Source organism: Amblyomma americanum, chromosome 1 (assembly GCF_052857255.1).
Source record: "Amblyomma americanum isolate KBUSLIRL-KWMA chromosome 1, ASM5285725v1, whole genome shotgun sequence".
Lineage (NCBI taxonomy): Eukaryota > Metazoa > Arthropoda > Arachnida > Ixodida > Ixodidae > Amblyomma > Amblyomma americanum.
In genome coordinates, this window is record NC_135497.1 from 211,483,809 (window position 1) to 211,511,789 (window position 27,981).

The following is a 27,981-nucleotide window of genomic DNA, read 5'->3' on the forward strand; positions in this document are numbered from 1 at the left end:
GGTTGCACTGTCGGCTGGATCAAGGGCCCGGCCGGGACCTATACGCCAGGATGAGCTACCCCGGAGCCTACCCGTATAGCGGCGACTACGCCACGGTACTGCAACCGCGCTACCAGCACCCCATGATGATGGACCCTAGGATGATGGGGATGTACGGGCCAACCATGCCCTACTTGGACGGCCCGCAACACTCCGACAACCACACGTGAGCCGAGACCACACATCTCCAAGCCACTGAATGAGCAGTTTAGCCTGTTGTTTGCATTGTTATCTGTCGCCATGCTATGGGGAACCTGCGCTGCCAAGGTGGCACTGCAACTGTTGCATTCGGTGACTCAAAACTGCTTTTGTCAGCCGCTTGGGCCGCTGCAAACGCGAGAACACATTCTGCGCGATTAGATACCCGCGTTTGGCTGACAGCATTCACTGCCTAGCGTTTCTCGGCGTAGATAGCTGACGGACGGCACGTGCGCCTTCGACAGAGCGCGGAGGCTCACGCCAATAAGCGCCTCAAGGTGGCGCGGAAAAGTACTAAGAGTACTACCCAAAACTGCTTGCTCTTCTCGCTAGGCAGTGTGTTATGGCGCTGCAATCGGAACCTCAAACTTCAGCGCAAGTTCCCCATTCCGCAACAACAAACAAAACTTCCCCATTTCATCTTTCGTTCCGTGCACTTTTACCCCTGCGTCCCCATAGCAACGAGGTTACTTAACCCTGCGGCCAGAGCTCTTAAGTTGCTTTTGTGCTGAAAAATATAACGCACTATTATAACCTGCTTGTCGACACCAGTGGGATAGGGTGGCCCGACAGTAAGCGGTATTCTGGCTGGAGTGGAAGATCATCTACATCTAATATCCCCGCCATCATCACCGACAGGTCCCGCCTGTGGTGATGTACGATGAAGACAAGGCGAACGGCGTTTACATAAAGTCAAAATACATCATAGCCAAAAAATTCACACGGGCACCTAATCATCTTATGTGTTGACAGTGAGATGGACAACATCATTTTCTTTCAGCGAATGGAAATTCTTCGCTACAGTGATGTCACTTCTCTCTTGAAAAAGACATAGCGCATGAAGACAGGACAGTGCAGAGACAACGCAGGACGAGCGCTAATGTTAGCGCTCGTCCTGTGTTGTCTCTGCACTGTCCTGTCTTCATGCGCTATGTCTTTTTCAAAAGTGATGCACCAACAAGCCCAAAGTTCCACCCTATTAAGTCACTTCTCTCGCCCCAGTGGGAATCATCCGGTAATGTGACGCCCTTCAGCAAATGGGCGAGCTTTATGACCGACGACGCATTTTTCTTGATGAGGCCATGACATTAAAACGCTGCTTTCTGTGATATATCCGAAAATAATTCCTTTCAGATGAACCTGGAAGTGGGAGCTCTCTACAAAATTGCCGTATAAGGTCACGTAGTCCCCAAGGCCCTAGATAAGACCACAGTGAACTATAGTTAGGATGGGGAAAACATGGAAAGGTGTGGTGCAGCTTCATTTATTTCTCTTAGTAGGCCTTAGTAGGCAAAGCCCGCACGTCTCCACCCTCTTTCTCCCCGTGAACTTTTCAGTCAGAACCTGCTGTTCTACATCTGCTCGCTGTCGTTTATGTGCCTCTTCGTGGTGGTCATGGTGTACTCGGCCATCGAGATGAGACGCCGCATCCACGAGCTCGCCACGGACGCCCCCAACCGGACCGCGTACGCCACCGTCTCGAGCTCGACCGCGGAAACGACGGTCCGTCCGTTCCGCTGGGATACGGGCATTGACAAACTGCTCGACGATAGCGACGATGACCGGCTGGTTCCAGACCACAAAGGGTGGGTGTGCCCATTGCAACGCAGCAAAGTCTATTCGCAGCGTAAGCTAACTAATGTGGTCACGGTGTTGGGCGGCCACGTTTCCAAGGGGAACATACGCCACAATACAGCAAACCCATTTTCCCTTCATCTTCTGTTTTGAGACCGACTTCACGCACACGAAGTTGATGCGGCGCTGACGGAACGCGACGAGTTAGCGTCAGCTGCATGTGTTAGAATGTAACAAGATAATGTGCTGGGGTTCATTCGCGAGTTCATTTAGCTGTAACAGTTGCTGTTTGGTTTTGGTTTTATGGCGTCACGTAGCGACTCAGTTTATGAGGGACGTCGTAGTGGAAGGCGCCGGATAATTTTGACCACCTTGGGTTCTTTAACGTGCAATGACGTCACTCAGCAGACGGACCTCTAGAATTTCGCCTCCGTCGGAGTGCGACTGCCGTGACCGGGATCGAACCCGTGTGTTTCGGGCCATCAGCTGAGCACCAGAACCACTGAGCCACCGCGGCGGCTACAACGACTATTCAACGTGTCTTGTGAGCCATTGCCAATTGCTACGTTCGATGACTCAGCAATGTAATAATGCGTTATATGACAGGTTGGTCACGTGCCGTTGCTTTGGGATTATGTAATTTCTTGTGAACGACCACTACTAGGCTGTCTACAATTACCAGGCTGTCTGCCTGGTACACAATAGAGCGTTATGAGAATCCTACACTGCCAAGCGACAGGGCACTGGCGAGCTAACAATACCTCGGAGTGCTGTCATGCGTTGTTAATTTTCTTTTGGTGCTCTCTATGTATATTACATTGAACAAAATTGGCGGTGGTTTAGCTCTGGTTAAATCTGGAGTGACGCGATAGCTACAGCTGGCAGAGTGGAACTTGGTCACGTGACCAACCACGTGATCAGCCACTGCGCCGCGCCGCTGGCAGCTGCTCCGCACCACGTGACCAACCACGTGACCACGTGGAGGCGCCGCCACGCTGAAGGCTGGAAATGCTACCGTAATGTAGCTATCGCTACGAAATTTCCGTCTTTTTGCACGCTTTTACGATCATAAGTTGGGTATAGGCTAGATGGTGGTATCTGACGAATATTTCGGAAAATAGTGCGAAGGACGAGCCATACAAGATAAAATTGAAGACCAGCACTGACTCCGGACTGACATGGCCATTATAAAAGCGATGAGATTGACACGTGGAATTAATGGGCCTTCATTGTCTTGTGGCCACCAGAAGTCCAAGCAGTCAAAGGTGATGGTTTGATTTATGGGGGGTTTAACGTCCCAAAGCGACTCAGGCTATGAGAGACGCCGTAGTGAAGGGCTCCTGGAATTTCGACCACCTGTGGTTCTTTAACGTGCACTTACATGGCACAGTACACGGGCCGCTAGAATTTCGCCTCCACCGAAATTCGACCGCCGCGGCCGGGTTCGAACCCGAGTCTTTCGGGCCAGCAGCCGAGCGCCATAACCACTCAGCCACCGCGGCGGCTTGCAGTCAAAAGTGAGACTAGCCGAGCATATCGAGGCTTATAATTAATGTTTCGAACATCACCAACTAGGTCAAATCTAAGAGTAAATTAAAGCCTTTCCAGCTTCACTGGACTCTATTGTGCGCTGATAAGCCAAACAAAATGCGATAATTCTACTGGTCAATTTCATCGCTTCTGAAACGTTCCAGTCGACAGTGAACGCCTCTTTGCGTTCAGTGTTTACTGGCACGCGTCTTATTTTATATGCGCTGCTCTTTGTAATATGCGCTTTTCCTTATTTTCACTCCGTTTATAGTGGTCCAGTGAGCCACAACCGCTGCAACACATAGCGACCGAAAAAAAAACCTTATGACTCGCAGGTCATCTTCTCGCGCGATTTCTGAATTTTTACAAGCCGAAATGCATGCTGTGACTTGCAAACAGATCTTCAGCCACTCTTGCATCCTCACTGAAGAGCTGACAGACACCGATAAAGAGCGCCCATGTCTTTAGATTAGTTTGGCTTATGAGGTTTATTGCCCCTGGGCGACTCAGGCTATGAGGGACGCCGTAGTGGAGGGCTCCAGTGATCTGGACCAACTGGGGATCTTTAACGTGCACTGGCATCGTACAGTGCACGGGCCTCTAGCATTTCGCCTCCATCGAAATTCGACCGCCGCGGTCGGCATCGAAGCAGCGTCTTTCGGGCCAGCAGTCGAACACGATAACCACTGAGCCACCGCGGAGGCTCCATGACTTTAGAATCACACACTGTATGCACAGCTACTTAGGAGAGCAGAAAGTTGGGCTAGTTGGTTGAAATGCATACTGAAGAAGTTGGCGCGGAAAAACGAGGACAAGCGAGACAAACAAAGACGAGCGCTACTCACAATTGAAGGTTTATTCCAGACAATGCTCGAATAAATAGTGAAACCAACAAGAACAAAAACAAACAAACGTCATGAACACCACAAGTTACCCCGTGAATCCCAATGATTTGGTTAGGAACAGATACTCCCTATCAGAGAAGCGGACGGAAGTCTGACTAATGCACTTATCGCCACTGATGCGCATATGGAAGGCTTCCATGAGCTCCCGCGTGAGTTGCTCCCTGTGCCTGAATAGGGTGGTCGTTTTATCAAAAAGCGGTTTACACTGGATTTTCTTTTCCTTGTCGTTTGTAATGCACGTGCGGAAATGTTTAGGGAGGTTATCAAGAGAATCTCCCCCGAGCAATCTTCGGTGCTCTCCTAATCTCTCGTTGACGCATCGTCCAGTTTGGCCGATGTATAGAGCGCCACACGACAACGGCAATCTGTACACAACCCCCCTGGCACAGGTAACGAACGGGGCTTTGTGTTTGATGTTGCATTCATTTCTTGTTTTTCTTGTTTTTCGTACCGTTATTTCGCCTCCTTCTTCCATCCGTTTGTGCACCTGTGAACAGATTGCTCCCAACTTCCGAGGGGCGGAAAACACAATCGGAATTTGATAACGCCCGGCAACATTTTTCAGTCCATGCGCCAATCTGTGCACATATGGTATGACTGCAAAATTTTTTTGACGCTCTTTTTCCCGGAGTTTAGGTCGCGACCCATCCTTGACCCACCTTACCAATCTTCCACAAGCTTCCACAATTATATGCTGAGGGTACCCACTTTCTTTCAGCATCTTCACCTGGGACTCGACGCTTTCCTTGATAGCATGTGAGCAAGACTTGGTGATGGCCGCTTTTAGACAGGAAGTGACTCCCGTTCTTTATGACTTTGGAGTGACCGGATGAATAATCAAGCAACGCTTTTTTGGCCCTAGGGTGGTATGCCCAACAAACATGTTTGGGGCGAAAATGCAAAACAGATCTAGGAACTGGAGCCTTCCTAAAAGCGGCCATCACCAAGTCTTGCTCACATGCTATCAAGGAAAGCGTCGAGTCCCAGGTGAAGAGGCTGAAAGAAAGTGGGTACCCTCAGCATATAATTGGGGAAGCTTGTGGAAGATTGGTAAGGTGGGTCAAGGATGGGTCGCGACCTAAACTCCGGGAAAAAGAGCGTCAAAAAAATTTTGCAGTCATACCATATGTGCACAGATTGGCGCATGGACTGAAAAATGTTGCCGGGCGTTATCAAATTCCGATTGTGTTTTCCGCCCCTCGGAAGTTGGGAGCAATCTGTTCACAGGTGCACAAACGGATGGAAGAAGGAGGCGAAAGAACGGTACGAAAAACAAGAAATGAATGCAACATCAAACACAAAGCCCCGTTCGTTACCTGTGCCAGGGGGGTTGTGTACAGATTGCCGTTGTCGTGTGGCGCTCTATACATCGGCCAAACTGGACGATGCGTCAACGAGAGATTAGGAGAGCACCGAAGATTGCTCGGGGGAGATTCTCTTGATAACCTCCCTAAACATTGCCGCACGTGCATTACAAACGACAAGGAAAAGAAAATCCAGTGTAAACCGCTTTGATCGCAGCATAACCACGTGGGCGAGACCACGAGACTGTTTTTCTCACCGGCCGAAAATACAAGTTACTACTTTAAAGAGCATGCTTTGTCCCGTATTTGATCTTATGTACATTACAGGCTGCGTGATGTTTAACAAATATCATTTCCTTTCGTAGCATGGCCGTGCGAGGCCCCTACCGACTCTGCCAAAACGAACACTCTACAAAAAAATTCAGTTTCGTTTATTTCATTCTGATTGCGAAACGCCTCTAGTTGTTGGATGAGCGTCATTATTTAGCGCATCACGAAGCTTTCGAAATGATCGACATTTTTTGTCACCACAACACAGTATTGTGCGTTTTTATCGTAATCACTTTAAAAAATTTCCCCGCGTCAACCGCTGGCTCATTTGCGGTGAAACTGCACACAGAGCTTTAGTATTACGGTAACTTTTGTATCGTAGCAAGTTTGACAACGGTACTTACTTAGTTGAGCCGTGCATGATGCGAAAACGTAATCACCTACGTAGAGATCGGCGTACCAAAACCCGCAAATGACATTTTTTCGCGATGGGCAGTGCGCGCACCCGAGAGCGAACAATGGTGAGCCTCTGTGCATTGCTCGAACAGACGGGCTTGACGTCCCGTCTGTTCTGCGCCAGGTAGTGATGCGCTGTGACGGAACGCTTCCCGTGCACTACCTCGGACGCTTAACAGCTGGGCGCCCCACCCCAGCTGTTGTGTGCAAAGGGTTGTGCGCGTGTTTTTTATTTTTCCTCATTGACTGTACGCGCGCACGACCTGGACAACTTTATTTGGACTCTGTAAATAGTGTAAATATGACTACTCACTATGTCCTTTCTTGCTATCCCCTCACCTCTTTCGTTTCTCTTCTTCATACTGCCTCCTATCCTTCATTTCCGCTGCCCCAGCTCAGGTGCCGCCGATACAGTGATTGCAGATGCCGGGGTGAGCAAAAATCTTTTAACTTCCTTTTTATTATATATATATTTTTTTATTAAGCACTTACTACTACTACAACTTTTTCGCTGAAGGGCGTCAGTGGCGTCATCTGTTTTCGGCAGTGGAAAGCGTCACAAGGCCGCCGAGGCGAGCGTTTCAAACAATATTCTTTGAAATATAAAGCCTCGTTAAATCAGTTGTGAATTTTTTCTTCCGCTCAGTTAGCGAAAATGTTGTAAGTGCTTCAGTTTAAGCAGACGAAACGGCCGGAACGGCTTATTCAAAGGGCCCGCGCTTCTTCCAACGCTCGCCTTTGCGGCCTTGTCGTGACGTTTTCCACTGCAAAAAAAGATGGCGCCACTGCCGTCATTCAGCAAAAAACGTCGTTTGTGCGTTTTGGTTCGCAAACGACAGGGCGTCGAAATTATTCCGGAGCCCTCCACTACGGCACCTCTCTCTTCCTTTCTTCTTTCACTCCCTCCTTTACCCTTCCCTTACGGCGCGGTTCAGGTGTCCAACGATATATGAGACAGATACTGCGCCATTTCCTTTTCCCCCAAAACCAATTATTATTATTATTATTATTATTTTGGTTCGCCGATCTCGACGTAGGCGATTATGTTTTCACATCATGCACTGATAAACTAAGTAAGTACCGTTGTCAAACTTCCTACGATACAAACGTTACCATAATACGCAAGCTCTGTGCGCAGTTTCACGGCAAATGAGACAGCGGTTGAGGCGGGCAAATTTCTGAAAGTCATCACGATAAAAACACACAATACTGTATACAACGGTGCGATGCTGGGACCATGGAGCGAACATCGCTTCCAGCTACTGAGACATTACTTAATGTAATAATAATAATTGGTTCTTGGGGAAAGGATATGGCGCAGTATCTGTCTCATATATCGTTGGACACCTGAACCGCGCCGTAAGGGAAGGGATAAAGGAGGGGGTGAAAGAAGAAAGGAAGAAAGAGGTGCCGTAGTGGAGGGCTCCAGAATAATTTCGACCACCTGGGGATCTTTAACGTGCACTGACATCGCACAGCACACGGGCGCCGTTTGCATTTCGCCTCCATCCAAACGCAGCCGCCGCGGTCGGGTTCGAACTAATGTGCTCTTTTCGTTTTTCGACCATGGCACTTAATTTGCAACGCCCAGTCGCCAATGGCAAGCATTACTCTGCCAGTGACAGTGCGCGCCAGTCGATGCATGTGCGTGTTCTCACTGAGGCCACTATGGTCTGTGTGCACGCACCGTTTGATCCTGTTTACAGCTGGTGCACAGTGAGTGCTATTTAAGACGGCCTCGCAGCAGAATGACTATAATGACGCTCCCGGAACGTCGTTCTTTTTCGTACTTGGCGCCAACAGTAGCAGACGACATCGTTTGTGTTTATCCTTTTTTTCTTTATTCTTCACATTTCGTGATCTCTCTCTGTGCTTACGTGTCCTGGCACCGCCTTGATGGTTACGTCACGCTTACGTCACAATTTGAACAAAATGGCGAATTGTTGAGAATAGGCCCGCTGATTGAATTCCCCACGTTTTTGACAACGCGCGCGGGATAAAAAAAAAGCGCATCTTGCACGTGTGCACGTGTCTCTAGCTAACTGCGCCGCTGATTCCGTCTTGACTATTCGTGCCGAAGAGGCTCCAGGGAAGTGGTAGTGGTGGTGGTGGTGGTGGTTTTATTAAATATAATAGTAAAAAGGAAGGAAAAGATTTTTGCTAGCCCCTGCATCTGCCATCGATACTGAAGCACCTGAGCTGAGGCAGCGGAAATAAAGGACAGCAGGAAGAATGGAGAAATGAAATGAAAGAGGTGAGGGGACAGGAATAGAGGATAGGGGGAGAAGTAATACGTACAAACTATTTACACAATAAGAAATGTGTCCAGGTTGTTCGCGTGATTAGTTCATTTTAGAGGAATTAAATCCCACACGCGCACAGCACTGTGTTGGTTACAACTGGAGTGGGGCGTCCAGTTATTAATCGTTCAAGGTAGAACTCGCGGAGCGTTCGGTCACTGCGTGTAACTACCTGACGGAGAACAGACGGGACGTCAAGCCCGTGTGTTCGAGGAATGCAAGAGGCTCACCAAAGTTCGCTCACGAGTGCGCGCACTGCCCTGCGGCCACAATGGCGCCTTGATGGAGTCTGGTAGTATGCCCTGCGCCCTATAGGCCGCGAGGATATCGCGACAAGCATCGGCGAACGCGGCACAGCGAAGGAGCAGATGTTCTAGTGTTCCTGCCCTGTCTGCGTTTTATTCTGTTTATTTGTTTACTTGTTTTTGCCAGCGGCACGCGAGTACATGCATCTATAATTCTTACCTGCTCCGCGAATCCGCCACCCTCTGTTTCTGTACTCGCCTCCGCTCTGCCTTGAGGGGTGCCTATTCTCCCGTCCCGCTCCTCGTTTTCCTTTTTTTCTTTCTTTTTTTTCTGCCCGCTCCCCGCGACTGCTCGGTGAACAGGAGGCGACAGCGCGTTTTTCTTTCTCTCTGTATTTCTCTTTCTTCCTTTTCTAGTATTTTTCTTTTGTGCCCATCTTCTTTTCAGCATTTGATTGCTTGTTGCTCTGTTCATCTGGCGGACATGTGTGACAATTCCAAATTCTTAAGAAGGGGAGGAAGACTGCTGTAACTTCAGTCTTGAGAAAGGACAGGCTGTGTGTGTGTGTGTGTGTGTGTGTGTGTGTGTGTGTGTGTGTGTGTGTGTGTGTGTGTGTGTGTGTGTGTGTGTGTGTGTGTGTGTGTGTGTGTGTGTGTGTGTGTGTGTGTGTGTGTGTGTGTGTGTGTGTGTGCGTGCGTGCGTGCGTGCGTGCGTGCGTGCGTGCAAAGTTGAGAAACGCTTCATTTAGACAAATTTATTTTGAGTCGACGTTTCGGACAGAGCCTGTCCTTTCTCAAGACTGAAGTTACAGCAACCTTCCTCCCCTTCTTAAGGAGTTGGAATTGGCACACATGTCCGCCACATGATCAGAGCAGCAAGCAATCGGATGCTGGAAAGAAGATGGGCACAAAAGAAAAATACCAGAAAAGGGAGAAAGAGAAATAAAGAGAACAAGAAAAACGCGCTGTCGCCCCCTGTCCATCGAGCAGCCGCGGGAAGCGGGCGGGAATGGTCGAAGTCGCAGTTCTTCGCAAGTTCGCGTAACTGAGCAATATAAACCTCTGACAGGCTCACCAGGGTTCTGTAAGAATATATTGAACTGCGGTGGCGTTTTGTCGTGGCTGAGAACAGACGGTCGCAAGTGCTGAGCGCGGTTTGAAACGTATGTTCGCCTTTCGTATTAACTTCACTTAATTTAGGTCCCGGCTCCTTCGTTTTAAAATTGCGCTCGTGGCGGGAGGCGTTCCGGAACGACGCTGACCTCCGACGCCGCGCGAATGCAGAAGCATCTATAGCTTTGCGCCGGAATGCAGCAAACTCAGGCGCCAGACGCCTCTAAGTAGGTAGAAAACAGTGCCTTCCACTGGTTCCATATGCATGGTATTGGTGGCTAGCCCGGGGTTTCCAGGAATGTACGAGAGGGCGCAAGATCCAGTGAAACTCATAGCAAAGGGTTACCTCGTCGGCACGTTGTTGTATTGTAGATGCAAGATAGAACGACACACCGGAGCGAGCGATGTCATGCTGACGCCAAGTTTCCGCCGAACCCCCCCTCCCCTCTACTTTTCTTGCGTCACGTATACGTGGTGTCAAGCAATATGTATGAGACTGAAACTAAAAACTCTGAAGAAGCGAAACTGAAAGTAAGAGAACCGAAACTGAAAATAGAAGAGAAACTGAAACTGCCGCACAGTTCATTACCTGATGGACACAGCAGCAGCACGTATTACTTAACGTCTTCATAAAACCGCTCATTGTTCTTCTATAGGATTAGCAGCATTAGAATATGTTTGCTATTAATGACACCAAGGCAATGAACATGATTTACCAACTTAAGTAGTCTTGGTTCTGGTGTAACACACGAATAATTTATAGGTATGCCTTTGTGTATACGTCAGAAATAAAATTGTGAAGCAAGCCTTGAAACTGCCTGTGCATTTCTCCTAAAAAAAAAGAAAAAATATCTTGCTTTCTTAGCATGCGTGTGATCTATATCAGATGTGTTTGTAATCTTGAGCTATAACTTCAACCATCAAAAATCACTTTTTTAATTATTCAACACACCACATAACTTATTTGTGTCAAGAAAGGAATGAAATGTTTTACTTATATCTCATTGCTTTGGTACAGTCATGGTTCATTATGCAATGTAAAATCTGATTCCGGAATATTTTTGTTACTTGTTGCACGGTTTGTTCCTGAAATTCAGCACATCCACCGGTGTTGCGTTTCCGCGTAGTTTTCTTTTTTATTAACTGAGTACAGGTGAATAGCCACCGGATTCTTGGCCGATCGCCCAGTGTGGGTATGTGCCATCTTTTGATAGGCTAACAACATCAACAAAATTCGTCTTTCACTTCCAATCATATAGGTGCTGCACTATACTTTTTCTTCTACTTTGTATTGATTTCATCCATAAGGATGTCAGAGTTTAAAGACAAATCCTCAATGCTTGCAGATCATTACTACGTGCCCAATTTTTTGTTATTGCGACAATGATGGCACAATATGTAATGAAGAAGTTAATATAGTTCACCACTACTGTTCGCAAAAGGACCATGAGAGAGAAAGGGCAAGACACTCACAGCCAAATCACCTTTCACATACTTCTAAGCTGTGCAGATAAAACGACTAAAAAGGTAATTTTCCCCAAACTCATTCCATACTACGGCCGGCTTTCAGGCTAGTTGTGAGAAATGTATGTGTAAGCATGGAGAAAGGGGTGAGCCGGAATGCTGTCATGATTCATGGAAGAAAAAGACAGTAGGCATGGGAGGCATTGGCCACGCTATCAGCTTCCGCAAGTTAGGTTCACGCAAGCTCCGCTTCAGGTTGATCTGATCTCCTTACCACGAGTTGCTGATACGCAGGCAGACCCCGTCTTCTATTACGACCATATTTACCCGTCCCATGCGAAACATATGCCCGCAAATATCCTAAATGGTCTTCTTTCTGAACACCTACACGGGGCTCCGCGTGCCATGTCGCCATGTGCGGCAAAAAGAGCAGTGTGCAGCGTTTTAATGAAAAAAGTATGAAGCTATACAATGAAGCCAATTACAGACAGATAGAGGAATTTCAAGAGCATGCTGTGTGATGCTAGTTATCTCAGACAAAACTAATTAATGCAGTCAACTATTATTTCGTTTTTTTACCCAACAGACATGAAATGCCTGATGATGAATGTGTACCAAACACATCGGTGCATCAGTTGTGATGCCTGAAAAAAGTTGCACCAACATATAAATGCCCATATGTCGTCATAATCAGGTATACTGAAGAATTAAGGAATATAAACTCATTTTTTTTGTTCGGGCTCAAACACCTTTATACGTAGCAATTTAAATGACTCTGTAGGAAGCTTTTTGGGTAAAAAGTACAGTATGGCAGAAAAGAGTCTTTAGGAAATGCACTGTGTAGAAATAGCCATACCAATTCCATGCCATCGTTCGATAAATGTAATAGATACCGCGCAAAGAAGCTTGCTGCATAATATAGTTGCAAGTTACTGGTTGCAGACCGCTCTGCAGTCACTGGACTGTGATTGTGTATGTACTGCATGCCAGTGCGTGGATTGCAGAGCAGTTAACCAACAAAGAGATGCTTGTTCATATCGTTTACCACACATATAAACATCATCAATGAAACAGGATGTTATGTGTAACTTTTTGACATGTTCTTTTTTGGCAGCCTCTAAAAGTGCTTCCGCATAAATGAGCTAGCTTGTTTTCCAGCAATATAACCACGGGACTGCTGTAACTTGCCACATTTTCAAATTGTGTGAAAATCATTGCATGTGAGGGGTCACAACCATATCCTGTTTCTTGAAGGTCCCGTTGCTTTGTTGGCAATGCTTGGACAACCATGACCAGCTTTCCGCATTCATGTGCACAGGGTATGCCCATTACGTACATGTCTTTCTACCTATTAATGGCTTACAATGCAAACAGACAAAAAAAAACCAGAGCACAAGTACTGATAGTGTTTGTAGTCCACACTCTACTTCTTCTTCTTCACCTCAGTAAATATGGCACATACCCACGAGGGGGATAGGCCAAGGTACAGTGGAGATTGCCAATGAAGTATTTGCACGGGGAAAACAAGACGTGAGGCGGCGGCGTAGAAGACTGAATCAAGATAAAAAATAGTGAATTTCAATTTAATTTAAGAAATATGAATTACCAGGAATAGAATGGAGCATTTTGGACATGAGACAGAATTTTGTATACAGCTAACAAGGTAACCGATCAGTCGCACTTATGTAATCATGAATATAGCCACAAACACTGCTTAACGGGAATTCCTTGGCGCTCGCACCGAACGAGAGAAGAACTGGAAGAGACAGAGGGAGTCCTAACCTCGAAAGAGGGACCTCCAAATACTGCTTTCCTTGAACTGCAAACCGCCGGCAAGAGAGGAGAAAATGATCTAGTATTTCGACTTGCCCATATGAGACACAAATGTTTGTCGCAGCGAACCCGCATCTGCAAGTACAAATTTAAGTGAGGGATTCTGCATCGCAGAAGCGCCATTGACACCTCACAACGCCTTGATTTACACCACCGGACATTCCATGGGTACTTTAAGTGGTGAAAATCCACGGTATTGAGCAACAGATCACTCAAGCTGGCTGAAATATTTTGGAAAAGCTGGAAACGTGAAGTTTCCAACAGAATGAGGTGAGGGACGGGATATATTACAGGAGCGCTGAGAGCTGACCTTGCCAATAAATCAGCCACCTCGTTAAAATAGACACCCGAATGCCTGCAGGTACCCGGACAAAGCGGATCTCACGCGCTGTGCACGGAACAAAAAACCTATGCGACCGATTTAATAAGATTTTCCGTAATTTTGGAGAGAGACTAGAACTGAAAGGCAGTGTGCAAGAATAAGAACCCGTGCTACGTGCCTGGGAATTTTGAGAAGAGCCGAATATAGGAGTATAATCAGGGATACGAACGGAATAGCTCGAAGCCAGATCCTGCGACTATATCCCAATCGCCGCCTTCCCACAGCTGCCGGAGGCATCAGTGGAGAGAACAGTATGATGAGGAAAATTCTGTAGGTGTTAAGAAAAAAGACCATTTAGGATATTTGTGGGCATATATTTCGCATGGGACGGGTAAATATGGTCGTAATTGAAGACGGGGTCTGTCTGCGTATCAGCAACTCGTGGCAAGGAGATCAGATCAACCTGAAGAAGAGCTTGCGTAAATCTAACTTGCGGAAGCAGATAGCGTGGCCAATGCCTCCCATGCCTACTGTCTTTTTCTTCCATGAATCATGACAGCATTCCGGCTCACCCCTTTCTCCATGCTTACACAGACATTTCTCACAACTAGCCTGAAAGCCTGCCGTAGTATGGAATGAGTTTTAGGGAAAATTACCTTTTTAGTCGTTTTATCTGCACAGCTTAGAAATATGTGAAAGGTGCTTTGGCTGTGAGTGCCTTGCCCTGTCTCTCTCATAGTCCTTTTGCGAACTGTAGTGGTGAACTATATTACGTTGAAGTAGCACGGTGGTTTGGGCTAGTTGGTTGCAGTTCATAATAGAGACAAGTTTCGCAGCATGAATAAAACGCACACAGAAGACAAGGAACAAACAAGACAGGACTGTGCTGCAATTTTTGAGTGCTTGGCTTGGACAGTTTGTTCGTTGTCTTCTGTGTGCGTTTTATTCATGCTGCGAAACTTGTCTCCATTATGAACTGCAACCAACTAGCCCAAACCACCGTGTTACTTCAACGTATTTCTTCTACACTGGGCTCTTTTTTATCTGTCAAAGCCAAACACTCTCAAGCAGCACAGTCCTTTCTTGTTTGTTCCTTGTCTTCTGTGTGCGTTTTATTCATGCTGCGAAACTTGTCTCCATTATGAACTATATTAACTTCTTCATTATATATTGTGCCATCATTGTCGCAATAACAAAAAATTGGGCACATAATAAAGATCTGCAAGCATTGAGGATTTGTCTTTAAACTCTGATATCCTTATGAATGAAATCAATACAAAGTAGAAGAAAAAGTATAGTGCAGCACCTATATGATTGGAAGTGAAAGGCGAATTTTGTTGATGTTGTTAGCCTATCAAAAGATGGCACATACCCACACTAGGCGATCGGCCAAGAATCCGGTGGCTATTCACCTGTACTCAGTTAATAAAAAAGAAAACCACGCGGGAACGCAACACCGGTGGATGTGCTGAATTTCAGGAACAAACCGTGCAACAAGTAACAAAAATATTCCGGAATCAGATTTTACATTGCATAATGAACCATGACTGTACCAAAGCAATGAGATATAAGTGAAACATTTCATTCCTTTCTTGACAGAAATAAGTTATGTGGTTTGTTGAATAATTAAAAATGTGATTTTTGATGGTTGAAGTTATAGCTCAAGATTACAATCACATCTGATATAGATCACACGCATGCTATGAAAGCAAGATATTTTTTCTTTTTTTTAGGAGAAATGCACAGGCAGTTTCAAGGTTTGCTTCACAATTTTATTTCTGACGTATACACAAAGGCATACCTATAAATTATTCGTGTGTTACACCAGAACCAAGACTACTTAAGTTGGTAAATCATGTTCATTACCTTGGTGTCATTAATAGCAAACATATTCTAATGCTGCTAATCCTTTAGAAGAACAATGAGCGGTTTTATGAAGACGTTAAGTAATACGTGCTGCTGCTGTGTCCATCGGGTAATGAACTGTGCGGCAGTTTCAGTTTCTCTTCTATTTTCAGTTTCGGTTCTCTTACTTTCAGTTTCGCTTCTTCAGAGTTTCAGTTTCAGTCACATGCATGTTTTTTTTTTCGGAGTCGTGTACAAGATACCGTTATCTTGTGGCAGGGCATATGTCGGCCAGACGGGACGATGCCTGAATGAACGGCTCCGGGAGCATCGCAGGTTATGCGGCTTATCTCCCGCGTCGGGTAATCTAGCGGCGCATTGCTCCAAGTGCAAAAACTGCAAGCCATTGCTTGATAGCACTACTGTCATTCTGCGATCCCAAGATAAAATGCAAAGGGAGCAGTTGAGTTTCCCCCTTCAGGTGGCGCTGAGAGGAAACACCTTGTTGATGATGAAATTGGGGTTTCTTGATGACCCGGTGGTTCTAACTCGCAAACATTCACGTTACCCGAAGCAAGGAGAAAGTTAACTATTTATTTACAACATAAATAAAACGAGAAGAAACAAAGCAAGGAGAAAACTATTTACATGACTAAACCGTTGATCAGACGAATTCAGCCCTCGTTCAACCCAGCGCGCTTGTTTTTAAACCCTCTTTCTCCACCCTTAGCGGGGACAGCCACCAATAAGATTACAAGCGACACATCTCACCAATCAGTGGTCAGGGAAAGGAAAATAAGGTTTCCGCCAACTAATCACAGATTGGGGAAAGAGTACTGATTAAACATTTGGGAAAGGAGAGGTTGCAATCACAACACAAACAGTACAAACGCGACCACCATCTCCCACGGCACCCACCGCCCAGCCGTTACCACTTCCCACTCTCTGTCGCACACGCGACAAACATATGCCGACGAAACAATCCCTAAAGTGTTTACAGAACACACCGCAAGAGAAGAAGACAGTCTACGGGAATAGTGGGTTTCCGTTCACTCGGCTAATACTCAGCCGTATCTCGTGCGCCCCCGAAACGTCGTCAACCCCTTAACAACGAACACATGACGACAGCTGTGCATGGTTAGGCTTCTTAAGACGGGCTATGTCCGTGACGGCCCGGAGTAAACGAGGACGTACGCCGCAAGCAGGGGAAGCCGAGACGGGGACGGGTCCCTTTGTTGGCGACTACCGACCCCCCTGGAGCGGCCTTCCTTGCGAACACAAGACCAACGAGTTCTCGGAAAGGTCAGCGAACTGCACAGGAGCTATATGAAACATTTTGCATGACGTCTGAGAAGAAAGGCACTTGCGTAAGCGACCCGTCGGTACCACTGACGAATCGAGAGATAAACTTTTTAATGAAGTGAAAAGACTCCGTCCTCTACACATGCCTGCCAGGAGAAGAAGATTAGATAACTCATCTCCATGAAGCTACTTGTTTTTTGTGTCTTTCCATCATAGCAGTTCATATAAAACGAATTTCTCACGCAATAATATCAGTTGATAGTTTGCTCCCTGTCGTTCTTGTCTGTGTAAACCTTGAGTAGCGCAATAAGAATGTCGGAGATTACATACCAACAAGGCCCATTTGAAGCTCTTCTTAGAAAGCTTGATCACCAAGAAGATTTGTGCCAATTACACACCACCAATGACTTTTTTTCTTGTCGGAACAGCTCACTAGCCAGAGTAGCTGACAGTCGAGACTTCTCAAACACTGCCGCGTCATTGCTCCTACCAGGGCTCCCAACATTCGTGCATAGGAACCTGTATGTGCGGTCGACGACAGCAAGTAGGATGACACTGTACCACCCCTTATAATTGTATTAGCCAGCGGCTTCTTGCTTTGAGGGGCACACCTCGATATGACAGCCATCCACTGCACTGACACCTTGACAGAAACCACAAACTGCTGTGAATTTACACATGTGCGCGTAAAGCTCAGCTGGTGTTGATATATGCACAAATCGTGCTTCCAACTACCACGCCGCAAAATTCCTGAAATATTAAATCAATTAACACAGTGACTCCTATGAATTTACACGTTCTCGTGAAGCTCAGCTGGTGCTGAAAATGCACAAATCGTGCTTCCAACTGCTCCACAATCACGCTGCAAAATTCGTGAAATATTAAAGTAACTGACGCAGTGCTCACGCCAAACAAATTGGCAACAGTCCGCTCTTCTGATGATGTTGCGAGGCGGTACAAGCCAATCGCCACGCGTTTCTCCAGCGGAATCGCTTTCTGCATGTTGGTACCTTGCCGTCTCATGCTTCCACAAACAGCTACCATGTACCGGAATGTGCCGCGGTTGATCCGAAAGTTTCTCGGAGTCCACTGTCCGGATGGTGCGGAAGAGTGGTCTCGTACCACGAATCTGGGCGCTGGTGCGCCGCCGCCAACAAAAAGAGCTTTGGCCGCCCCCAGTGTCACTTCCCCGTCTCTTCAAGCAGAAAAAGTTCAGCCCTCAGTGCCAGCATCTGCACGCGCAGGTGTTGTAGCACTGCCTGATGCGCCACGAACGCAGCCCAAAACTGAGCGTCGCCCTCGTTCTCGACAAGCCTGTTAAGGGCCAACATAGGCTTGACACACAAGATGTCCGCAGCATCTTAACTACACAAACAAATGAACAGTGCACAGCACTCACTGTGAAAGAAAATCAACAAAAATAAAAAACGATAGCTATGAGCAGGCGAGCAGTGAAGCGCCGCAGTGAGTGGCACGGGAAAAGGAGGCTAAAGTAGCCAAAGCGCAGTCGGCTACGAAGTCGGCTGTGATCATTGTTTAGAACTTTTTTTAGATTTCGGCTAACGACAACCACAAGCACAAAGAAAAAAGTTTTTGAGCAGGCATTAGCACAAGAAACAACGTTTTTCCTCTTATATATGTTCCTTTCAACTTAGCCCCGTTTAATAATACGCCTCAGTAGGTGACGTTTTAACTTCACTGAGGCGAGTATCACATGATCTGTTTCGTCGCACTAACCGAGATGGCTAAACTGTGTGTAAGTGCGGCGAACTGCAGTTAACTTTAACCGCTGGCAAGACGCCGGTGCAAACCTAAACGAAGCGATGGTAGCGACCCTGAATAGATGCCTTCAACGTGCGGTGGCGGTAGCTTTCATTTCGGCTGCTGCTAGACCCCACAGCTAGCAGTCAGAAATCACAAAGTCTGCGTTTACGCCACGTTTCATGTCACCCCGTTCTTTGAAGCCATAAGAGTGCGCCGTGACGTCATAAGAGTTGCCGAGTTTGGATCGGAGCGGCGGGAAAAACTTTTTCAACTTCGAATCCAAATTTCTTTAAATAAATGCATCTTCCGCTTCCGGACAAGCCGCATCAAAGCCATGAAATGCCGAACTATCAGATTTTGCTAACGAAAAAAAATTTTATAGAGTTCTCCTCACTGTCCCTTTAAGGAGCTCGTGTAGCGGAAAAGCCGGTGTCATCGGCGGCGTTGGCCGCTTGCGAAAAATCCTTCTCCTCCTCATCCTCGCAATGTACCCCACTGCCCCAACAAATAGTGCGCGACGGCAGCGCCTCCCGCTCGTCTCGTTCGGCCGCGCGGGCACGCAGGAATCACGCGGTGAGCGGCGAACGCAGCGCACATCCAAATCGCGTTCACCACGAAGCTTGCGGCTTGCTGCCCGTTCGTTCGGCGCGGGAGCTATGCTGGCATTCGTGGCATCGGGTTTGTCGAGAACGATGCGCCGACGAACTACGACAGCAACTTGAGTCGCGCACGTTTCGGCAAGGCGCCTGGCAGCGCTACCACGTGGTTTGATGCTCCGCGCGTCCGTTTCACTGTACGTAGCAGAGCGATTTGTCTAACGGAAAAGGCGTCGCGCCGACAGGCGATGGCGTTCCGTGGACTCCCTGGCAGTGCTGTAACACGCTGTCGCGTTCCACTCTTAAAGGCGAAGCTTAAGCGTCCCCTAATTTTTGTTTGTCTGTGTAGAAGTGAGCGGGTTTTTATTAATGCGAAAGCATTAAATGGCTCACTTTCAAGGTCATATCCGCAAAAAACGGCACCAGTTGACGTCACGAGCCGACGAGTCATGCGACGAAGATGATATCACATAATTAATATAATTAGATAACGCTAACACAAATAGTATAATTAGTGATGACATCATATGAGTGCGATGTGATACCAAATCACGTGACAGCGATGTATTGAGCCATCAAACCTAGTCACGTGACGATGCTGTAATATGACATCACACCTACTCACGTGACAACGATGTAATTTCTCGTCATACCAGGCCCCCATCCACCCCTATCTCAAGATCCATATGGATCCCACATTACTACACATGCGCGTATGACGCATTACAAAGAGTGCCCACAACCCGGTTTACATTAATGACATTAGGATTGATTGCCCAGCAGGTAAACGCGCCAGTTCTCATGTATGACATACTGGAAAGATCCTGCAACGGCACATACCTTTGACTCTCGAGATGATGGCGATGGTGATGATGCTAACAGTGTATCCTTATGAGCCCGGGTAAGTCTGATATACCGCTACCAAATTAAAAGTTGCCAGAATATTTATTAAATATTGTATATTACCCAGCAAGCGAAGACAATTATTGGGCGGGAAAATAGGAATACCTGCAGCTAATAAATAAGGATGATGACGTTCCTGTGAGGGCAAGACCTGCCCCCGTTTCCGCCACTCCCTCCAGGTGGCGATGGCAATGGTTTCGAAATCCTGGGAATTCTCCGATGACTCGGTGAACCCGCGGCATTTTGAAAGAAAGGGTTAGATTACGTCCTCGAACACTGTGCCAACTATTAAAATTACACGGGTCGAAACAAGTGGCCTAGAGAGGGCAGCGTGAACCGCTCTTTCTGTCAAGAGCACTGTGGCTCTCCGCTCAAATTTCCCCGCAGCGCAATCTTTTTTCGAGCCCCCCGCCCCCTTCGGGGGGAAAAACCGCCTAAATACTCATACCTCTCAACAGAATTCTGAGACAAGCTGCTTTAAGTCAATAAATTGTTTTCCTACAAAACTTGTGGGGTTGATTTGGGGAGATATAAATACGTTCTCCCCACTCAATCGCGGCTGACACGGTTCAAAGCCGCCCGGACCCCACCCCGTGATCGCGTACGCTACCGAAACACGGCGGGCCTTGCTCTGAGGGAACAAATGAATTATACACTGGCTGACACAAACAGGCATTTATTGCTACAGCAACAATAACGCCAGCTAGCAACAAGCCCTACGGTAACGAATCAAGGTCGTCCGACTCAGCAGCAAGGTTCCGAGCGAATGTTCGCCCGCGCTAGGGCAAGGGATATTCCGCACCCCTGGACGGGACGAGTACGGGAGCGGGTCTCCCCGTCGCTTCCTCGCCCCGCCGGCGAAGAGCGGAGCCGCGAGCAACACGTCCGCTCGCGCCGACGATCCCAGCAACGGTGCGTGATCCCAGCCGAAGAGCCTCATGCCCCCTCTCCCACGCGCGGGCTTCGAACAGTCTCACACTCAGCGACGCTTGCGCCCTCCCTTGCCAGTTAATGTAACTGACAAGGGAATGCGTTCCTCCTCGAGGTGAGGATGCTGCTGCACGGTGCCTCGCGGGAAAGCAAACACAGGTGGCTGCAGGGGAGGTCCCCACATCCCCCAAACTTAAATTGACCCGCGCGCCTGAAAGTACATGCTATGGAGGAGTCTCCTGGTCTTCATGTCCTTGAGGCAGGTCTTGCAGCGGAGGTCACGCCGACAGCGTCCACTCAGACTTCCGCGGTGTTCCGAAGGCGGCGTGAAGGTCTCCGCTGGGACGATTCGCATGGCCCGCGGAATACCTTGTCCGCAGGCCCGCGAATAGAAGGCCGGTGGGAAAACTGCAGGCCAGGACTCTGCAGTAGTCGTCGGGGAAGCAGCAGCCGGAGGTGACTGCTGACTGGTCTCGCCACAGCTGCCCCGAATGGATGCGGCGAACAGGCCGCTCCGTCGCAGCAGGTGGCAGCGAGACGACGTGCACCGGACAGCAAGCCTGGGTGGCTCCACCGCATCTGCAAAATTGCCGAAACGCTCTCGGCGTGCCTTTAACGTAGGTCATGGGAGGGAAAACGGCATCCGCAAGGGCCTCGTGGCACAATGCCTAACTCGCTAGCAAAACGTGTCGGACGGCTGTGCAAACGCAAAGTTCGAGTGAACAAAGCCCTTTCTTGAGTTGAACGAGACTGCTCAGTTCGTGCGAAGTTACAAAAAAAAACGGGCGGGCAGCAGAGTGCGCCCCCTCTCAACAACACGGTCCGGTGGTCGTGTCTCTTCTGATGTGGTGCAGGCAGCTCCGAAAAGCCTCAGGCCTAACTACCACTCAGACTACGACCGTGAACACATCAAAGACCCGAAACGGGTTATGTGCGCACAGCCGCGAGGAGACATCAGGTTTGTGGGGTGGTCCTACCCCGCTCACTGCACAAACCAGCTTCTGAGCGGTCGGCGCCCACCGTATCAGACGGTGTCGGAGCGCCCGGTGCCGCACTGCAATACCAGCGAGCTCGTAGCGGCACCCGTGGCCCTAGGCCACCCGGCTCCCGGAGCCGCTGCGCCCAGAGTCGAAAAAGAGACAGTAGAGAAAATATATACAGAAACTCGGACCACCCACGCGGCTTCCATACTCACTCGCTTCGGGCTCGGCAACTCCGCGGGCGCTAGGCCTCGCGCTCCCTCGATGCGGACCAAGTGATTCTCGCGAAGAAACTCCTGAGAAAAATGTGCTGAGCATGTCGAAAAGTTCAAACATGCTGCAGCGCAATACACCTCGCACTCAGGAAAGCATGCCGCAGGTCTTAGTGATCAATATTCACTCTAGGCCTAGCACTTGTGAGTCCGGACAAAGAGCGTTCCTCGAACTGAACCGACAGTCGTCCAATGTTCCAAGAGCTGGCCCCACGTTGGGCGCCAGATGTGGGGTTGATTTGAGGAGATATAAATACGTTCTCCCCACTCAATCGCGGCTGACGCGGTTCAAAGCCACCCGGACCCCACCCCGTGATCGCGTACGCTACCGAGCGCATGCCAACCACGGCGGGCCTTGCTCTGAGGGAACAAAGGAACGACACACTGGCTGACACAAACAGGCATTTATTGCTACAGCAACAATAACGCCAGCTAGCAACAAGGTACGCTAATGAATCAAGGTCGTCCGACTCACCAGCAAGGGCCGAGCGAATGTTCGCCCGCGCTAGGGCAAGGGATACTCCGCTCCCCTGGACGGGACGAGTACGGGAGCGGGTCTCCCCGTCGCTTCCTCGTCCCGCCGGCGAAGAACGGAGCCGCGAGCGACACGTCCGCTCGCGCCGACGATCCCAGCCTCGGTGCGTGATCCCAGCCGAAGAGCCTCATGCCGCCTCTCCCGCGCGCGTGCTTCGAGCAGTCTCACACGCAGCGATGCTGGCGCCCTGCCTTGCCAGTTAATGTAACTGACAAGGGAATGCGTTCCTCCTCGAAGTGAGGCTGTTGCTGCACGGTGACTCGCGGGTAAGGAAACCCAGGGGGCTGCAGGGCAGGTCCCCACAAACTGAACTAATCTATGGTATGCCAGCATCCTCGACGTTTTTTACCCACGAGCACTGCGTGAGCATTCTGCGAACCCTTTTAAAGTGAACGATGTGTCTCTGCAAAATAGTTAAAGGAAAGATAATATGTAGTGCCTGGCCGTCTGCAAGGCAGGCTGCCAACCTAACTGATCCCATACGAGAAAAAAAAAACAGAATGATTAGAAACTTACAAACAAAAATTGCACGCTAAACACAGAAGCGAACAACAGTGTGCCTCATTAAATGCCATATTAGAAGGTTTGATAGAGCGACTCAGCAGCACAGCGCGAGCATGTAATCAATTCTATTCACACATCTTCATTAAACAAAAGGAATCAGCTACCGCATCACCATACAGTCATTATAGTTCTGCACTTTTTCGCCGCTGTAACACTGCTATGCTGGCGCATTCGTCACGTGTTAAGGTGTTTCGGCATAATAAGCGAATTTTTGAGAAGGAACAAAGAAGAGGAGACCAAAAGAGAGGTTATTCGGAAGGATAAAAAGTGAAATTATGTTTGCATCTGCTTCCATTACGGAACGGGAATATGCAGAATTAGCGTGAGGCTGAGTGGTTATGGCGCTCGGCTGCTGGCCCGAAAGACGCGGGTTCGAGCCCGGCCGCGGCAGTCGAATTTCGATGTAGGCGAAATTCTAGAGGCCCGTGTACTGTGCGATGTCAGTGCACGTTAAAGAGCCCCAGGTGGTCGAAATTCCCAGAGCCCTTCACTACGGCGTCTCTCAAAGCCTGAGTCGTTTTGGGACGTTAAACCCCCATAAACCAAACCAAACCAGAATTAGCGTGAGATTCGAAGGGGGAAGTCCCCGATCAAAAGCTTCGATGGTGTTATACAGGTTTTTCTGGCTTCGTGCTTTTTTAATAAAAACAGCAGGTGTCGCCGTTAATAACAGCATGTATCATATTCCCTCACCTTTGCTGACTGCTCCAGTTTTTTAAGTCAGCTTGCAATAATAATAATAAAAATAATAATAATAATAATAATAATAATAATAATAATAGTTTATTTCCAGGCAATTGTACATGATAGTAACCAGCCAGCTTAAGCATTGATGCTTGTGAGCGTGGCTGGGCAGTACAGCATGTCTACATCAGGACAAAGCCTTGCACAAAAACAAAAATGAAAACATAATATTGAAAGCACATAAATTTTTAAAGGAAATAAACAAATACATGTATGTCGTAAAGTAGTGAGGCTCAAAACAAGGTATTAGTTCTGGCATAGTATATGAACAAGAATGTATTTTCCACAGTACACATAAAAAAACAGACAGGGCATTTTTGCAAATGAATTATCTTCTGGGCACTACATATAAAGGAAGAACATTGTTCCAAATGAATTGTCTAATAAGGGCAGCATACGAAAAGCACATGGTGTCATTAATTTGACTGCACAAATGACCGTACAAATGCCTTAATTTTTCGAAAAGAGGTGAAGGTGTTGTCAGGTTCAAATTTGTTGAAAATCTGTGTTTTTTTCAAATAAACATTCAGTTGTTAGTAGCGCTTGTCCTGGTCTTCCTTCTCTGTTCTTGTTCCTAGTCGCAGCGCTGGGGAAATTGTGAAGGTACATAAAATGCGCGGGTTCTCTTTCCATAATTAGTCTACAGACGTGGAATACTAAATTTCTATGTGTACAGCATGAGCCCCTTTATTCGACTGCAAGGCAAGAGCCATGACGTCAGCACCGGCAACGAGAATGGACACGAAGCAGTCTTGCTTGGGGCCATCCGTGCTGCGACGAATTTATTGCGTGCTTGTTGGACTGAAGTTATTTGTTTGCGGCATCAAACAAAACTATCGCGGGTCAACGTGAGTCACGTGCTTTGCGCGCTCCCGGGAGTTTGAGCCGACCGGCAGGCAGCTACGGGTGCTACGCCAGCGGGGCAAGGGGAGGGAGAGTGGCGTGCTGTGACAGCAGCACTCCTTCCAGGAAGACCAGAGAGGTGCGTCCTCCTGTCGGCTCGGGCTGAACGGTCATTACGGCGCAGCACCGAAAGCTAAGAGCGGACTGCGGCATCCGGTTGCCAAGACAGGGGAAGCCGAACACCAAGCGTCATTGCATGAACACTGCGGTGATGCGCTTCAACTCCGCTTCGGAAGCGGCACTCGTCGGAGTAAGACGTGGCAACTGCAAAAAATGACGACCTCAAAATTTCGACCTCACTGAATGACGACCTCACTCAACCTCAAACTCATGCGTGAGGTTGAGGTCTGATTTGCTGACCTAACTCACAAAATTTCGAGCCGTTGCCGACCTCACCTCAACCTCACTTCACGAAGTGAGGCTGAGGTAATTTTGAGGTTGAGGTCGACCTCATGAGGTTGCCCCTCTGATGGGCTGTCGCATTGCACCCAAATGTCCCGATAAATGCATAACTGTGAAGTGTGCCAGCCGCACTTTTAGTGGACCTCTCAACCAGTAACCAATAAGCTTTCGCACAACACCGAGGCACACCAAATGCATGTAGTTTAGTGGAAAGCTTGTTACCATCGGGATACCTATTGATGCCAATGGGGAAATGGCTTTGTGATGGTCCGTCTGAGTTTGATCAGCAAATGACTGATCGGTGCGCAGTGGGCTGTCCATGCTCTGTTAAGTAATGCGCCCAAGATAGACACCCTTAGTGCAGCATTTGTCACATTCATAGCAGCCAGAAAATAATTTTGTGGCTCTCACAAAGGCCTTCGCTGTAGCATCACAAAGAATGGCTCTTAGTACCACCTTATAAGCCATGGATTTGTGTAGAATACCATTTGACAGCAGAGGACCCATTTCTTCAATGAACGCTTTGAGGTACTCATCCAGACAAGCCGGTTTCGATGTGCCGCAAAAGATCCCGACAGGAAAAATATCAGATTGCTTGCTGCGAGGGTGGTGAGCCTGTACAAGTATGGGCCATATTTGTGTATAACTGCTCTTAAACAGAGATATGCCATCAATGTTGACTGATATTGAGAGAACATTACTTGGAGCCGAATTCCCCATGCCCAATGCACGTAATAAGCCGCTCTGAAGGCCAAAATGAACGTACTTACCCCTGCCGAGTCGTTCAAGTGGTACGCTTTGTCACGTGGACACTAGAGCAGACCGTGTCTTAGGAAGATCAGTGAAGTGCGGCCTAAGAATGTCAAGCAGTTAATTAACTGCCGCTCTCCTGATATGATGCTTCCCAGCCCAAGCCCTCAACTGGCTGCTTATCTCCTCTGGACACTTGGCATTGTCGGGAAAATCAACCAAGTCATGTTCATCAGGCTCCACGGGACCAGCGTTTTGACCGTGCAAGTCACTGCCATCTGACTCAGCTTGATCTGCACTTGAACACTGTGCCTCAGCTGCCATGGCAGAGGATTCAAAAGTATTCACTGCTGCATATGCTTGTCCTAAGCTGTCTTCCAGCGGTGCAAATCTAACGTTTCCAACACTTGCTAAACGTGGTGGATTGTCGGATTGCAAATGGGGCAATGTCTCAGAGCATGCTGCCGCCTCTGCGTCTTCTGCGACTTGCTACAAACGCCGCACGCTGCCTGTCTTCGCGATATAAAGCTCTCGGCGACGGTTTTCCCTCAAGAACCGCTCCATGATGAGGTCTTACCTTCCGACGTATAGATCAGGTGGCACTGTTGTCATAGTGAAAGGCCAAGACACTGGATTACACGAACAATCCAAACAATTGAAGGACTATGCCAGCTACGCCGCTGCAGCGTAATCCGGAACTATATAGCATGAGAGCTGAAAAAACGCGGTAAGAGTATCACGCCGCAGATTCAGTCGTTGTGACTGACACCGCACTTCCGTAGATGTGGTGTCAGAAATAGGTTCGTAAGGAACAGAAAAACTAAATAAATGTGTTATTTTATTCTTTGCTCTCAAATTATGCAAGTCGAAATTTACATTGCTTCACTGCGTCCAGATTAAAAACAATTACTTGCCAGTTTCAATCAAACATCGAAACCGAAACTTTTGAGTTTCGGTTTCGTTTAATATTAGAATTACGGAACCTTTCTTTCTATCTCTAGATGCGACTGCACTCGTCCGGCGCCCTTGTGCTGTGCGATGTCAGTGCACGTTAAAAATCCCCAGGTGGTCGAAATTATTCCGGAGCCCTCCACTACGGCACCTATTTCTTCCTTTCTTCTTTCACTCCCTCCCTTATCCCTTCCCGTACGGCGCGGTTCAGGTGTCCAACGATATATGAGACAGATAGTGCGCCATTTCCTTTCCCCCAAAACCAATTATTATTATTATTAATTAATTAAATGCTCAGCATTAAAACAAAATAGACGTCACAGCATTGCACCTGCATATTGCTTAAACATTATATTTCGCCGATTGTTAAATAAGGCTCACCGGTCGTGCGCGCACACTGTGTACGTAAAAATAAAAAAGATTGGGAAAATATGAAACGTTGATCGAGCATCTCGATCGTCCGCAATTTCCGCGCGCCTACTGCGTGCGTCTTATGGCTGGATGAACACTGGCCAAGCAAGTGGGTAGCCAACCATGGCCCTACGGTGGTCCCCGTTTGGTTGCCCGAGCATTGGGTGCCGACTAATTCCCTATCATTTGGCGGTCGTTGGCTGAACGTTTTTGGCCAACTAGTAACCAGCGCAATTGGCAGCCAACCACGGCCCGACTTGGGGGCGCCATTGGGTGGCCGAGGGTACTGGCTGCCGAGCACTGTCCAATTGCTTACATATGGTCGGCCATCGGCCAATTTCACTAGGGGGCACCGCCCGGAGCGCTGACGCCGCACTCGAAGTCGGGCCGGTGGAGGTGGGGGCGACACCACTTCCACCCCTGACTTTGGGTGCGGCGCCGTGGTGCGCCTCGGCTGGCCGCCATCGCCAGAGAGCAGCGTGGAGTCCATGGCGCGGGTGCAGGTGAACGTCAACGGCTATCTGAGCCGGCAGTGGATCTTCGCGGAACTCGGCTGTTCATCTCTGCGTGCCTGA

General features: G+C 48.2%; 1 protein-coding gene across 1 annotated transcript; it reads left to right on the top strand.

Moving 5' to 3' along the window:
* LOC144115654 (uncharacterized) lies at nt 1-27,981 on the top strand. Its single transcript, XM_077650103.1, has 3 exons — nt 1-205; nt 1,575-1,823; nt 27,789-27,981. Exons 1-3 carry the CDS (start codon nt 51-53, stop codon nt 27,979-27,981), a joined length of 597 nt encoding a protein of 198 aa, XP_077506229.1. The 5' UTR covers nt 1-50.

Coding starts and splice junctions, on each gene's coding strand:
- LOC144115654 (XM_077650103.1), top strand. CDS start 51: ATGAGCTACCCCGGAGCCTACCCGTATAGCGGCGACTACGCCACGGTA. Junction 206..1,574: donor CAACACTCCGACAACCACAC/GTGAGCCGAGAC, acceptor TGAACTTTTCAG/TCAGAACCTGCTGTTCTACA. Junction 1,824..27,788: donor CTGGTTCCAGACCACAAAGG/GTGGGTGTGCCC, acceptor CCGCACTCGAAG/TCGGGCCGGTGGAGGTGGGG.